This window comes from Macrobrachium rosenbergii, chromosome 27, assembly GCF_040412425.1.
Source record: "Macrobrachium rosenbergii isolate ZJJX-2024 chromosome 27, ASM4041242v1, whole genome shotgun sequence".
NCBI classification, from domain to species: domain Eukaryota; kingdom Metazoa; phylum Arthropoda; class Malacostraca; order Decapoda; family Palaemonidae; genus Macrobrachium; species Macrobrachium rosenbergii.
The window spans coordinates 36056875-36073094 of NC_089767.1; the positions used below are offsets into that span (position 1 = coordinate 36056875).

Sequence of the window (16220 nt, forward strand, 5' to 3'; positions counted from 1 at the left end):
CTTAACACTCTGAAAAAGGTGTTTTTCTTATAAACTGCCGCAGGAAACTGAAACTACACCCGCCTCCAGTTGTCAAAGGAAACAAACTGAAATGCTTGTTGGAAAGGTAGTTCAACTGTTTCAAACGAGGTGACAGGTCTAAAATCAGATGGGAAATATTATCTCAAGTGTGGGGGGTGGGGTAGGTTGGAATACTTAGGGTAAAAATCCTTGTAAATCCTAAGGAATACCAAGATGGATCTAAAGTTTAAAGTGAAATTCATAAAGTTATTAGATGACAACAAGGAGAGTTTTATATAAGGATAATGACGCACTCAGACATTTCATAAAAATGTATTCTTTCTTTTTATATGTTAGAATATAAATTTTATTCAAAGGTGGCTTACAAACGATTATTTTTGAAGAAACTGAAAACACTTTCCCGCTTGTTACAGTAAATATTATATATCCTTACAATACGAAAGCTTTGGGATCTTATCTCTCATAAATCATTATTATTTATTACAATGTGACTATAAAATCGTGAAAATAAAGGCAACTTTTTCTTCTAAACAACAACAGCTATTTACCAAAGATCATACAATAACCTTCAAAAGTATCACTTCATCACATGAAACTAAAATCTAATGAAGCAATTATAATTCGATTCACGCATTAAATAAATCTACTAAAGATGGCAACACTCAAATGGACATGGTTGCCAGATGGTCGATGTTGGGCAGTAGCTTACTGATATTTGTATATCATACTGAAAGTGAAGAAATACTGGTTTCATACTTTCATCAGCTTAATATACAAACAAACATTATCAAACAGTGATTTGATATTTGACATTAGTCTTCTTGAGGTAATAGTTATCCTAAAAATGAGATGCATATTACACAGGTAAGCCTAATGCTTTGGCAAGATCAAACTTATGACACTGCAGTTTAGCACCTCCGATTACGAGCTATATATATATATATATAAGAGAAAACATTCCGATAAATAAGGAGATATACTCTGAATAACTGAATAAAAACAGGTAAACACGCTGAGTATAAAATGTAAATATAGAACTGACCAGCATTTGGGGAAATTTAACTTCCACCAAAAAAATATGTATTTTTAAACAAGTTGAAGGTACGATAACATAAAAATCTTCTGGTCCTTGTATATACACATCGTACAGCCGAAATTATTGGAACAGTAATATTCTCCCAAACACAATCTAATTAACTGAAAACTGCCAATCCAATTCTTGGCAACTTTAAGACAACCGCTATCAGGCAGAGGTTTGGTGAATAAAATATTTTGCCAGCTGTAATATTACAAGGCAAAAATAGCTGGAAGCTGTTAGATCATCTGTAAAAGTGTGTTTGTATGTGTGTTAGACTCTCTGAAAATGTGTTAGACTCTCTGGAAGTGTGTTAGACTCTCTGGAAGTGTGTTAGACTAACTGGCAGGTAGTACAACGTCTTCAGAAGCCGAAGAAGTACAAGACGGAAGGCAGTACGAGCAGGAGACTCAAGGTGGCTCTCTTGTCTGTCGATCCGTTGCAGAAATCTGTTTCACAGCAGTGGACGACTTTGTCTTTGGCTGCAAGGGATGAAAAGGAAAATCACTTTATTGTACAGAAATGAAGAATGTATTACGCCTCAATGATAACGTATTATTATTATTAGTATTATTATTATTATTCAGAGGATGAACCCTATTCATGCGGAACAATGCCACAGGGGGGCATTTACTTGAAATTCAAGCCTCCATAGAATATTACGGTGTTCATTTGAAAGAAGTAACAGATGGGAATAGGAAATGCAGAAAGAAGAGACCAGCTATATTAGAACAGAAAAATAAATTAAGAAACTAATAAATGAATAGATAAAAACGTAGGTAAATTATTAGGATTCACAATGAAATAATAAAACAGGTAACTAACGATGAAGGCATTGAATAATTGAACGTGAAATTTTCAGTCCTAGTGTATATAAGGCTGCAAAATTATTTATAATAAAAGGAAGACACTGAAAAAAAGGCAAATAAAGGCAATAACTCTGGCCTGACTTTCTTTAATTAACTGATATCATTACAGTCTTTTACCTTCAGACAATTACTGGCATCACAAGAAGTGAATGATTTACGAGAATGCCTTTCTCTATCAGAGACCAATAAGCTATAGGCAATATGTGAGTCTTATTGCTTTATATATAAATGTGTTAATTTGATATTTTCTGACCTGTCTCTTAATTTTGTAAAGGAGGGAAAGTAATACAGTATTATATATTTCTCATAATATTTGAAAAAAAAAAATGGTAATGCCAAGGTCTCAGCATAGCCAAGAGTGGTTACAGGCCCCCAATTCCTGCTTTAAATAGCTCCATAATCTCCATAACTTTAAATAGTTCCATGAGCTCCATAATCTTAAATAGTTCCACAACTTTAAATAGCTCCATAAATTCTATAATTTTAAATAGCTGCATAATTTTGAATAGCTCCATGAGCTCCATAATTCTAAAGGGCTTCATAACTGAATAGCTCCATAATTCAGACACAGATAGGGGAATCTCTCCATAAGCTCAGAGAAGCAGTATAAAAAAACACAATATTTCCCTTAGTGTAGCCAGAAGAGCAGGGAAGATTTCCTTTGTTCTTTAATAATGACACACTTAACAGATATTTAATTCCTCTCCATCTACCTTCCTGAAAGCACAACCTTCGCGCATGCGCATCCTCTGACCTCCATAATGAACAAACAGAGCGCAACGCATTATGGCACCGGAAATGGCATTGAGATTCGACGGTCACAAATGGGCCCAGCCATGCTTGTCGCGCTAATCACACGATTATGCTGGTACTAGCCACGAAGGTAAGGCTGGTCCTTCCCTATAGAGAGAGGGAAGGACTTTATAATGACGGTCACGCGCGTGATTCATTAGCTGTTTAGTAGCTACAATGATAAAAGAGTAAGTACTGTCAAGATAATCAAACTGGTTTTGAATATTACTTCTTCGTTGTACAGGAAGGTATCTCAGGGAAAGGAACTTTATATGATTTTAAAAATCATTTAGAAGTCAATGTACATGTACATATATGTGTACAAAGAGGCTGGCATAGGAAAAAGGCTCAAGTCAGTGAACACCGTTACTGTCTCATTTGGTAACTAAGTTGTATTCTGATCGATCTGTGACAAAATGAAAACTATTTTAAAGTCCGAAAACCATTCAGCTATCAGAGTTACAAAGGCATCCGCAAGATTTAAACCACTGAAACAGGAATTTCTGATGTAGAACTGTAGACAGAGAAGTTCCAACAGAACCAAGGACTGCAAAATAAGTAAGTATAGCTTAGTTAGAACCCTGAACTACAGAATGTTGCTGTACAAGAGCTGAAATACCGAAGCAGAAATTTATACATCAACCTGTATTCACTAAGCCCAAATCACTATAGTCTCTCATACACACTCATGTATTCTGATGCAGATGAACAGTAGACACCGAGGCTTCAGTACACACTGATGTATTCTGATGTACATGAACTTTAGGCAACGAGGTTTCAGCAGAACCAATAGAAGCAATTATTACAGACAGCAGAACCCTACATTTCTGATGTAAAGCAACTGTAGACACTGAGACTTCAACAGAACCAAGCACTAAAGACAGCAGAACCCTGCATTACAGAATATTGCTCTTCGTTGCCAAATGGATGGTACTCTGCAATCCTCAGAACAGATTTTCTTACCGTGGACAGTGTCGTGGAACAGCTTCTTGAAGTCATGGTCACTGAAGATGGTTTTGAGGCTCTTGAGGGGATTGATTGACGTCCTGTCAACATCCTGCAGCTTACACACAGCACTCGGGGCACAGGCCTTTCTTATTTTTCCTCCTACATTGGTTTTCTGCGAGAGAATATCAGCATTAACTTACTTGGTGTTACTGGGAGATTAAACAGAATCTTTTTTTCTGGATATCAGTATTGCCTCTGCTGTTGTTCTTCCTCCTGTCAGCTTTATGAGATTAAAGTAGTTAGACAGCTCTAGATGGTTGTTTACATTGTGAATGGGAAATGTAGTCAGTGAGTTTAATCTCTGTGATTTTTAATCTAGTCATTTGGCTGTAATATCAGGAATGGATCACTTATTTTTGTAAATTATTCCTTGCACTTAGTGATTTGGAATGGGATTGTATGACTGGACTGCACACTAATTTAAAAAAAAAGGTTGCTAAACTTATTTGCTGTGAAAACTATAATTTGTGTTGCATACTGGATACAATATTGGATTTATAATCACTAATGTATATTCCATATTGGAACGACGCAATGTGGGTCTGTTTCTGAACAACTACTAAAAAGCTTGATATTATCAGTACCCCAATAAGGATATGAACATTAACCACTGATGCTAATTGTGAGAGGAATTATATAAAGCATATTAAAGTGATACTTTTAAGTAATAGCTTTTATGGTTAAGAAGTCCAAAATTTAAGTTCTAATGGCAATGGGTCCTTTATGAAAGTCAAAACTTTCTATGGTGTATATCTTATATAAAAAAACAATAGAACTCATGGAATGTCTTATACATTTATATACACATTCCTGAGTTCCTCGTTGGACGAGTCGATAGAATTCTCAGCTAGCACTCTACTAGGCCTGAGTTCGAGTCTCCGGCCGGCCAATGAAGAATTAGAGGAATTTATTTCTGGTGATAGAAATTCATTTCTCGCTATAATGTGGTTCGGATTCAACAATAAGCTATAGGTCCCGTTGCTAGGTAACCAACTGGTTCTTAGCCACGTAAAATAAGTCTAATCCTTCGGGCCAGCCCTAAGAGAGCTGTTAATCAGCTCAGTGGTCTGGTTAAACTAAGGTATACTTAACTTTATACACGTATTCTTTAATTGCAAACCAAACAGCGTAAGTGACATATGTCTCTGTCTTGATTATATTGTATGAGGCCAGATTCTAGACAAGCAGGGTATAAAACATCTCTTAAGAGCAGAAACACTATAAAAAAAAACATGCATGTGATAGAAAAACAAATAAAATGGGTTTTGATATGAAACAATAAAAAATCTTTAGAGGATTCTTACCATGCAGACATTGAATCCCGGTAGGCAGTTGGAAGAGGTAGACGGCTCGTTATCACAGTCACTGCATTTCAGGCACTTCAGAGAAGCGGAGGTGGATGCCACAGCAACCAGAACTGCGGCACATATCAAGAGGACTCTGGCCATTTTGATTCTGCCGAGAGTTATTCGTTATCAGATGAAAGTGACATGTTTTGTAATGTTAAGTGAATTTTTTTTTTTTTTTCAAATAAGTTCGACCTGTGATGAGACTTCTGTTGGGTGATTGTAAGGTATAAAACTTCTCACTGACCTTGTGAGACGCTTTCTGATGATAAGGTTTTTCTGTTAAAATATCTCCAAGTCCAAAGGTATATCTCTAAATGTAAATAAAGTATATACTGTATTCTTTCAGATATGTAGATACAATTTAGAAAATGTTCGTATAACCTGGAAAAAGGTCTACGCGGCATCTCTTATTGCACGTTATTTCTGAAAATATACTAGTCCACATCTGACATTAAATCAAAGCATATACATATACAGACATAGATATGATATTCATATTGCAAGACTAATAAAAATAAGCTTTAAGGCATAACCGGCTTCAAAAGTGTGAGTGAGTGAGTGAGTGAGTGAGTGTGTGTGTGTGTGTGTGTGTGTGTGTGTGTGTGTGTGTGTGTGTGTGTGTGTAGCATTTGTACTTATACAGGAAAGATAGCCCAAAAACGAAAAAAAAATTATATTCCTTATATATATATATATATATATATATATATATATATATATATATATATATATATATATATAAAAAACCGCGCAACCCACATAGGCCTACACACGCACACTAGTACCAAAAATACCTCTTGCAACTTTAACAGGCACACCTACTTACTGAATGCAGATAAACCAACTTAACTCCCCCAACAAATGAACAAAACGCTTTACTTGATCGTAGTGATGAACCACCTGGATGTCTGCCAAAAGGCGTACATGAGAAGTGACTGCCTGCCACTCCTTACCCTCTGTTCAAAATAAACACCGGTCTCTTATCCACGCTTCGTGATTGTGTCACTTCTCTTTGAGGAAACTCTTTACGGCAAAGGCCAAAGCACCTTGAATATAGGAAGTATAAGACGGACCAGAGCTTTGAGAGGTGTATTACTTTGCTCTGATAAGGTGAGAATATCCCGAGACCAACAGTCAACTGAAACCATGCGCTCAACAGCATCATCATTGGTCTAGTTCTCTTGGCTCCCTTCGCTGGTCGTATTCTTGGAACCCATATCTTTAAATCAGTTTGAATTGAATAACGCCTGAAGGAGTGACTGACTGCCGGCGTTAGTTTTTCTTTTTTGTTTTTTTTTTCTGTGTTCCCACGCACTGTATACCACAGCAGGCTAACAAAAACAACACGTGCTATTTACTGTATATACGGACACGTATGGAAGCATATCCTTTGAGAGAAGTCAAAACGGAAATATTATGTCATAGTTCAAAGTCTTTTAAAAACGTCAGCACATCTAAGTTAAGCATTGCCGAACTGCAAAATGTGAGGATATTGCCTGTGCTAGATGTGTATCAATAATACTCAGATCGTGAAAGAACAATTATAATAACAACGCAAACAAGGCGTAGAAGCAATTAAATAATCATAATGGAACAAAAAAAAAAGAATATACAAATCTGCCTTTGTCTGTCGTGGTCACCCCAAAGGCAGTTTCGCAAGGACAAGGGAACGAACCTAGAAACATGCAAAGGAAGGAGGTTTTGGGGTGGGGTTAGGGGCATTGTTAATCCTACCGACCTCAAGCATACCACTTCAGGAGGCTTGAATTAAGGTGAGGGCTGGAGTGGGTAGGAGGATTAGGATTCATGCTGAATCCTGAAGAAGAAAGGGAGACGTTTCTCGTAATGAAATGATACAGATTTATAATTTAGGTTACAAGTTGAGAATCATTCTAGGCCTATGGTATTAACGCTATAATATTTTTACAGACACTCCTTTTTCTATTCCTCTGAAACGTATGAATCTTTATGACCAGTCTTTAAATTCCTTGCAAACATTACATACTTTTTTGGGGAGGGATTTCGTTCTACGAACTATAACGTAGTTACTTCTGACATTCAAACCATGACTCCCAAACCGCACGTCTTAGCAAAGGTGACGTAATTCGTAATACAGACAGATTACCGCCCCAAACAAGATCTGAATAGGTGGTCTTAGAAGGGGCCGTAAATCCAGCAAAAGCGAATAAAAGCAAAACCATGGTTTTTTGTGGTCACAGAGGAGGTCGTAAGTAGACTAACACAAATGAAAATAGAAATGAGAAAGTGAGTTTGATGGACGTCGCCTTAATGAGTTCAGTTAAGCCTAGACTTATAAGAGCAGGGTGTTGTTACATCATGTTCAAAAATAGCGTGGTAACATTTGGACGGGTCGTTGTACTACTAATAAATGGCGTGAATTGTTCTATACTGTGGTACCTACATATGTTGGTCTTCAAGAAAAGTAAGTTTTTATTGTAAATTTTAACATCAAAAGGCATATAATGCCTAGAGTATTTTTGCATACTGTACATGATATATAATAGAGAGAGAGAGAGAGAGAGAGAGAGAGAGAGAGAGAGAGAGAGAGAGAGAGAGAGAACTTTTGCATATACATTTATATATATAATACGTACATATATATGTGTGTGTGTGTGTGTGTGTGTGTAACTAGTCAGGAGTAAATGTTACATTTTGTCAGTAGCATTTTTTTTCAGTTTGGCAACTTCACTTCTATACTGTCACCCACCCAACTATCTCCCCACCCTCCCCCAGGCGGACAACCCATTCCCCACTGCTCCCACATCTGAGAGACCAAGCAGGAGCCTCTTTATGCCAAAATATCTACTTGATTTCTCATCATTCATTATTCCTTCTTGGTATTGATGAGGTCATTTTTCTTTTTGTTTATATTTTAACGAAGGTCTTTGACACTCCCGTAATATGAATAGATAACTGGAGAGAGAGAGAGAGAGAGAGAGAGAGAGAGAGAGAGAGAGACTTGACGCTTTCACTTTCGAACGTACCTGGGTATGCTCACGGAGTCTAGAGAGAGAGAGAGAGAGAGAGAGAGAGAGAGAGAGAGAGAGAGAGAGAGAGAGAGAGAGAGAGAGGTTCATTGGTCGTGATGGAACATCGTGTCTTGCGAGAAGGTATGAAATAGTCTTTGAATCAAGTTAATTATAGACTTCCTATTTTCTTTTTTATTTTACTAGCAGCTTAGAATAATCATTATAATAATTATATCATTACTATGAAATCTATAGAACACTACAATACCCACATACACAAAAGCACCAGTTCGTATAAGACAATTAATTTTATCAGCATTGTAAAAAGTTATTTTTTCATTACTATCGTCACTATTTTAAAACGCTTGAATATTTCATCATTACTCAAATTAAGCTAATCGTTAGATGTACATGTCACTATGCATCTACTAATTACAATGTACCATATGTTCAGGGATGTAATTTACTAATATATTAAAAATGCTAAGTAAGCTTGCGTCTTTGGAAAGTATAATACGGTTTAGCGTACTTATAAATGACAAGCGTGTGGATTATTCAGTCGTGAACTATATCATATTATATAATATATATGTGTGTGGTGTGTGTGCGCATGCGTGCGTTTGTGTATATATATTTAGTTGTTTAACAATCACACAACTAATTAGGTCTGAGTGACGAGGTTCACAGACGCCACTTCTTTTCCTTGGCAACATTTCTGCACAACCACTGAAACCGTTTTAGATAAATTCAAATGGATTTAAGGCAAAGTTCAATACACTGACCATATGGCATGAAGACATTTTCTTTTCCTGCCTTCCTTTTTCTAATAATAGCTATGAGACATGTCTTTGGCCTTCCCGCGAGGCGCACGGTGTAGTTAATAAATCTGGCCACTCCCAGGCGACCAACCGACATACCTTTAAAGAAACAAACTCCGAATGAATCCACACACAAACCTCTTTTCGGTAGTCAGCTGGACGATAAAGTAACTTCGACACGTTCGGAGAGCCGATCCGCAACCTCTACTCTTGAAGGCATTCAAAGTTCGACTGACTTTGGATAAGAGTCGAAGGCTCACCAGCAACACCTCCTCCTCCTACTGGCGCCCAGGCAGCTCCAACCAACCTAGTCTCATGTCGTAAAGTCACGAGAAGGTTGAAAGTTGAGCAAGACTTCTTACGTCCCTGTTGCTATCCACCGAACCGGTATTATTCACGACGCCCTCGTTCGCAGAATATGTAGGATGTCTTTAAATGGAAGCTCTTTAAACGCCATGGTTGATTTGCGTGTGTGTGTGTGTGTGTGTGTGTGTGTGTGTATGTGTGTGTGTGAGAGAGAGAGAGAATTTCGCGTAGGAGGAGGGCGGCTTACAAATCGTTCGACTTGCTTCATTTGTCTGCTAACCTGGGCTTCCCCTAACGCAGATTCGAATTGCCAGAGGAAATGGCACCCTCATTATATTTTATTTATCATAAAACTATCTAAAATCAACCTGGAAGGCATTACAAGTTTTCGTAAGTATTTACTTTATAATGTAATCAACAGATAGGTTTGCTTAAAAAGCAAATGGGTGTTACAGACTAAATACACACAAAAAGCCACTACATCTAAAAACATAACAAACATCTCACACGTCTCGAACTCTCGACCTGCCCGCGCAACAACTTCTCGCTGCTGGGAGAAAGGGCGTTGGGTCTGGTATAATACATGTAACATACGCTACCGGGGTCTAAGCGATGTCAGGCAGGGCAGCCGATCGAGACTACGGTCTACCCCAAAAGCCAAATCAAAAAGTCCTTCAAAAGAAGGCATCGTGCTTACCCCATACAAAAATGGGAAAAAAGCACGTTAAAAAAAGAAGAATAATCAATCTAATGTACACCAGTGACAGTAGGCCAAATATAACAAACTGCTGTCAATTATATGAGATTTATGAAAAAACTTTCATTTCATTTGTTGTGAATTATGCCAATTCTCAAATAATTCATAGAGATAAAGCACAAAGTAAAATTAAATAAATTACGGCTGAACGGGCAAGTGTGAAGGATTTCATGTGTGATTCTGTGAATCATTATCATTATAAATGTAAAGAATTGATATCTTACTAACATACGTATATGTTAGGTACGAGCACGTGATGATTTTATACTGATATCTTGAAGATTTCCGGTGATACCATTTGTACTCTCCAAACAAACATTACCGCTGTTTTTCTACCTCGTCAAATAATATATACCCAAGAAGGTATATATGATTCCTTCTCTCCAGGGATCAAAGTCCATAGATAGGCCTAGGCACCAGAAGTCAGCTTAAATTCGCGTGACGACGAACCTTTTACACCTGTGGCACGGTTCATATTGAGTTTCTTTTCTTATGTTAAAATTAAGGGCACAATTTGGACAAATTTGTTTGTCTTTTGGTTTAGATAAAATTGGTTCAAGGCCTCTAAATATTTTCCTTTATGCTGTGGGTTTACCAACATTCTAGTTTCCTGTCAGGCATTGCTGCTTATCATAGTGCTTACACTCGTTAGGAAGGATATTTGATTCTTGCTTTTTCTCCCTTTAGTTACAAAATATTGCAATGACTACGTACGACATTATTTTAGTAGAACTTAATAATAAGAAAATTAAGGACATTAAAACCAAACAAAATACAGACCAATTTTAAGTTTAATTATAATGAAATCTCATTAAGAACTCTCAGGAAGAATCTTGATAAAAAATAATTATCTCTGATTGTGTCTAACACACTCTAAAGAAATATAAAATTATATAAAATATGAATTAAATCATCACTACTATCTACTCGTACACTTAATTTCACAACACGATACCCTTTTATGAACACAAGATTCCTATGTAATCGTACAAGAAATAATTACAACGGAACAGACAAACAAAGACATGAAAAAAGTTCACCTTACTTCATCAAGTGTTAGTGTGAGAAATTACTTCTAATATCATAAATGTGGGAAGAGTTGGCTTGACAGGGAAGACAGAGGGGGGAAGACTGAATGAAGGATGAACACAGCTATAAAGCGAAGTCCTTGCTGGAAGAAAAAAGAGCATCGGGGCCTTCAGCAGCCGATGAGATACAAGAGGAAGGGCAGGACGAGGAGTAGACCGAGGGTAGCCTTCTTCTCGCTCGTTCCGTTGCAGAAATCAGAGTCACAGCAGTGGATGGGTTTTTCCTTGCCAGCTGTGGAAAGAGATACAACTATAAATAAAAGAATATCACTGTCACGAAAAAAAGACACATCCCATTAATAAATATGAAATTAATCACACTACAAATTGGTAAGATTTTCAGGCAATATTGCACTAAAGTGTTCCACTAGGCCTAACGCTGAAAATTGTAAGGTGTTGTATGGGATAGGAGGCCTGATGTGGGTCAGTATGGGAACAGTTATAATTTGGCTATGTATAGTAAGAAATTATATACTGTATATTCACCAGAAATGCTTTCTTTAAATGGACGATTTACAATTAAAACAGAAATATGCCATAATGAAACACGAGTTCTACCTGCTCTGTGGTACTATACGCTAACCACATTATTATCATTATTCTTATCTTTCACAATGTACAAACATTCATAAAGAACAGTCAACGTAAATATTTCAAACAGCTGCAATAATAAAATTAAACTTTCTTACCCAGACCGCTTTTCTCGGTAAGTTCATGGATATCGTCATCACTGAACAAAGTCTTGAGATTCCTCAGTGGGTTGACGGAAGATCTGTCGATGTTCTCCAGCTGGCAGGCGAGTTGTGGCGCGCAGAATTTCCTGACTTTGCCGCCAAGACGAGTTTTCTGGAATTAAAAAGGAATTAATTTGTTATAGGGGTTTTACTAGGAAAAAAAAGGAGGGGGGGTGGTGTTTACTATGAAAAAAAAAAAAAAAGGAAATGTAAAGACTAAGGTAGCCTCTCAATGCTGCGTATTTGCAAAGATGATTTGCTTTTATCGAAAGAATGCTGTTTTAGATCTCTATTTATCGAATGAATGTTTTTTTTTTATCGGAACATTAAAAAAAAAAACTGTAAGGAACTGCACTGAACTTGAATTTTAAAAAATAAAAAACTGGTACCTGGAACTAGTCCACATGTCAATACAGTTTTACAAAAAAACACTGGATTCCAGCTTTTGCCTGGAACCTTGACTAAATAATTATGATGTAATAGTGGGTCTCTAAAGTACAGGTTACTGTAGAAAACTATAGTGCAGAGGATACCTGTATATAAAGAACAGTGGATAATGACACTGTGAGTACATGAAAAAAAAAAGTGATTTGATGTGACAGTGATTGCTATGAAAATAAAGACGCCTTTTCTGTGTAAGAGGAAATTAAACAGGAATCTGAAATGATCACTGGTTATAAACAGTATCTATGAGACTAATCGATTCTCTTGAGTAATTTGAAGCAACAACACTCGATAGTTCTGAGTTTGATATCAGTCAAGGTCCATTAGAACAGAATCAACATATTTTAGCAGATAAAAGCAAAGCAGGAAAGAATGTACGGACGGAATCTGGCTCAGACAACAAAAAACCCAGATCACGTAGGGAGGTACAGAGGACTTACTGCGCAGACGTCGAATCCAGGGAGGCAGGAAGACGACTTGGTCGGTTCGTTCTCGCAGTCGTTACACTTGAGACACTGGAGAGCGGAGCAGGTGGACACCAGGGCGGCGAAAACCATCGCGGAAATCAAGAGAAGCCTGGCCATTTTGGAGCTTTTGAGAGCAGCCTTTTTCGAAAATGGAAAGAAATATGGTTTTGATATATGAGATCGTCTGTTTTTTTTTTTTTTTTTTTTTGACACTAAAATAAAGGATATCTTTTGATATTTATGAGTTTTTTTTTTTTTCAACGAGATAAGGGCTGGCTCTTCTTTATTCAGTTTCTGTTTAGAAATGCGATAAAAAAAAGGATCCTTTTGTAAATTTTAGGATAGTGGTGAGACTAAACTATCATCACACATAGTCTCAGGGAGTAAGCCTGCCTTAAGACAAATACGTTTTATCGAACAAAGCTGGTTCACTATAGGTCAACAATTGATCCAGTTCTACGCATTCAGGCCGAGTCATTTGTTTTAAAAATTCATATCTGGCAAAACATAACATTTGCATGCTTCCCTACAATAATTAATTCGGGCATAAACCCAGTTCCAAGATATTCCATTCAGTTGATGCGACCTTTTACTCACTATAAAGAAAACTAAACTTACACAAAAGAGTCTTATTTAAAAACTAAGTAAATAAAAGGATGTAACCGACTCTCTGCGTGCATTTCTATCAAGCATCAAGGATGATGGTGACGCCACGTTCTACCACAAGATTTTAATGTCGCACTCTCATGCTCTTTTCTGGGGAAACATCTGCACCAGGGGACGAATTTATTCAGCAGTGTCTGCTGCTAAAGTTCAGACCACGAAACTAGGTTGGTTATATTAAAAATAAACACAAACGTAATGCGTAAATTCACAGTAAACAAACATTAACATCTCTCCCAACATTTCTGACATTTGTGGGCGTTGGCGATGCTACTCATCTCCAGGATAAGGAGAAATATGACAGATAATCCCAAAGACTTGATTTGTTCATCCTTGTACGTGTTGTTTGCACAAAAACAAGTGTTGCTAAGACTTCTCACAGTTATCTTGTTTTTGAAAGTCATGTGAGACAATGCTAAGTAACAAAGCGTAGGTGGACCCCCTTTTTTATTTTACATATTCGGGACCTGTTAAACAGAGTTATTTGTGCGGTAGTGGGTCTACACCTTAAACAGACACACATACGCACACAGACAAATACGCACATGCATTTGTGCATCTTGCATGTATACACACAAGTATACGTATATATAATGGTATATATAAACATACATAATTATACATAAACGGGTCATTATTTGTAAATATATAAAGTCACGCATGAATAAGTGACAAAAATTGTAATATAACAGTTTACATGAAGTCCTGTAACTAATTGTATTAATGTACAAAACAATCATGAGTGATATATATACAAATATATATATACATATATATTACATATACATACATACATATATACATACGTATATACATACATACATATAGCGAGATGTTTGGTGACAGACGGTACATTAATTCCTGAAAGTGAATTTTCGTGACATGGCCTTTACAGCTAAAAATCTCGCCTCATAAATAGTATAACATTGTTGCAACTATAAATATACTATTAATAATCACCTGGTTTTCTTGCGTAGACAAGTTTGCTGTATAGTCTGTCAATCACAGGTGAGTCTACCTGTGACTGGTTATAACCTGATATAAATCCGGTCTGATTCGGTACTGTCCGTAAACCACCTGTTTATTATTTTTATTTCTTTTACGACGATAAAGTTTTGTCATTAAGTTGAACAAAGAATGTAACTTTTTTCCTTCACTCCTATTAAACAATTATAAATGAACGAGCACTTAGATGGCATATAGCAAATGCTTATGCTTTTTGAAATAGTTACTCACGGTATCTTTCGTTTCCTGGTAGTAGAGAACACTCCCTTTCGCTGTCAGCACTCGCAGGGTACTGAATGATCCTTCGGAAGTTTGGACTTACGCCATCAGCTCATCTACCAAATGGGATCCGCCCCCTCCCCCTTCTCCATTATTCTACCCTCCCCGGGCCTCATGACTAGTTTACTGATGTCGTAAGCTCATGAAGACTTTTCGGGGAGGAGGACCATTCTTTTTTTTCAGGGCCATCCCACCCACTGAATGTAAGAGCCAAGCCTCGGTCTAGAGGCAGGCGTAGGGTGTCCGCATTCGAATGCCTCAGTTCTGACTTCCATTTTGGCTTAGCTCGCCTGCAAGCAAAGCCGCTAATTCAGTGCTTTCTCTAAAAACGAGGACTTCATATTTGTATGACATTGCAGTCTAATGGCTGCGGTGGGAGCCGCAGATTTGAAGGTCAGCTTATCTTGATAGTTTCCTGTGACTCAACACCTGAAGCCATCTGGAAATCTCTGGTTTTCTTCCGTTTTCGTAATCGTATAATCAATTCGCTTTTTCTGGAATGACTGAACTTGTTTTGGGACACCAGTGCTTGCATCAGTCTCTTTACCACCAAGAGAGAGAGAGAGAGAGAGAGAGAGAGAGAGAGAGAGAGAGAGAGAGAGAGAGAGAGAGAGAGAGAGAGTATGAGCTCCATTTCACTGAAATTTCATTGTACTGGATTTGTGGACATACGCTTTTCCATCGCTTCTTCGCTTAAGAAATTTGAGAGAAAATGTGAGCATGAGTAATTCACTGAGAGAGAGAGAGAGAGAGAGAGAGAGAGAGAGAGAGAGAGAGAGAGAGAGAGAGAGAGCTCCATTTCACTGGACTTTCATTGTACTGGATTCGTAGGCCTATTCCTTTCCATAGCTTCTTTGCTGATGCAAGTTAAGAATAAACGTAAGCAAGAGTATCGTCGATGAGAGAGAGAGAGAGAGAGAGAGAGAGAGAGAGAGAGAGAGAGAGAGAGAGAGAGAGAGAGAGAGAGAATGTAGGATCCCCATTTCACTGAACTTTCATTGTGCTGGATTTGTAGGCCTACGCTTTTCTATGGCTTCTTAGCTGAAGAAAGTTGAGAGAAAATGTGAGCAAGACTGATATTAAGCAGGATGAGAGAAAAGGCGAGTGTATTCATACATGTATCAAAACATCGACTTGACGACAAAGACGAACTAGACCAAATCATGAATAAGTCTATTACCATAAACGTACCACTCTGTCCATATGTCCACAGAAACATTAATATTGAAATGAATTTCTAAAGAGGTACAATTCACTACATTACTGGTAACCTGGGCAGTGAGGTTAAGCAGAATCTAGTACATCAAAACACATCAAGACAAAAGTGCAATTAAGAACAAGGAATAAACATAAGCAGTTTTCTATCGCATCGTCTGTGGCGAACACCTGTACGCTCCAGCGACATCTCCGGTTCCTAGTGCGTCATTTTATACAGTGGTACTTTCCAGTGACTCAGTATCCTGTCCAAACCTTGTGCGTTGAGAGCGTTTGGGCGTCTAATCATACCATATTTTCGTAGACGATAAAAAAAGTCAGCTCCATTCTGTATTATTCT

General features: G+C 37.4%; 2 protein-coding genes across 4 annotated transcripts; both read right to left on the reverse strand.

Annotated features, from left to right (window-relative positions):
* Positions 1-319: 319 nt before the first annotated feature.
* LOC136853622 (uncharacterized) lies at positions 320-9509 on the reverse strand. 2 transcript variants are annotated; one of them, XM_067129426.1, is made up of 4 exons: positions 9061-9509; positions 5070-5220; positions 3721-3877; positions 320-1578 (listed from the first exon to the last, which is right to left on the reverse strand). In XM_067129426.1, exons 2-4 carry the CDS (start codon positions 5211-5213, stop codon positions 1460-1462), a joined length of 420 nt encoding a protein of 139 aa, XP_066985527.1. In that variant the 5' UTR covers positions 5214-5220; positions 9061-9509; the 3' UTR covers positions 320-1459. The 2 variants fall into 2 exon arrangements, with proteins under 2 accessions (XP_066985527.1, XP_066985528.1); XM_067129427.1 differs by having other exon boundaries at positions 9022-9155.
* A 1249-nt stretch (positions 9510-10758) lies between these two features.
* On the reverse strand, positions 10759-14977 carry LOC136853621 (uncharacterized). Of its 2 annotated transcripts, none has more exons than XM_067129423.1 (4): positions 14618-14977; positions 12692-12856; positions 11763-11919; positions 10759-11305 (listed from the first exon to the last, which is right to left on the reverse strand). In XM_067129423.1, the coding sequence occupies exons 2-4, from the start codon at positions 12833-12835 to the stop codon at positions 11184-11186; spliced, it is 423 nt and encodes a 140-aa protein (XP_066985524.1). In that variant the 5' UTR covers positions 12836-12856; positions 14618-14977; the 3' UTR covers positions 10759-11183. The 2 variants fall into 2 exon arrangements, with proteins under 2 accessions (XP_066985524.1, XP_066985526.1); XM_067129425.1 differs by having other exon boundaries at positions 14342-14681.
* Positions 14978-16220: the final 1243 nt, after the last annotated feature.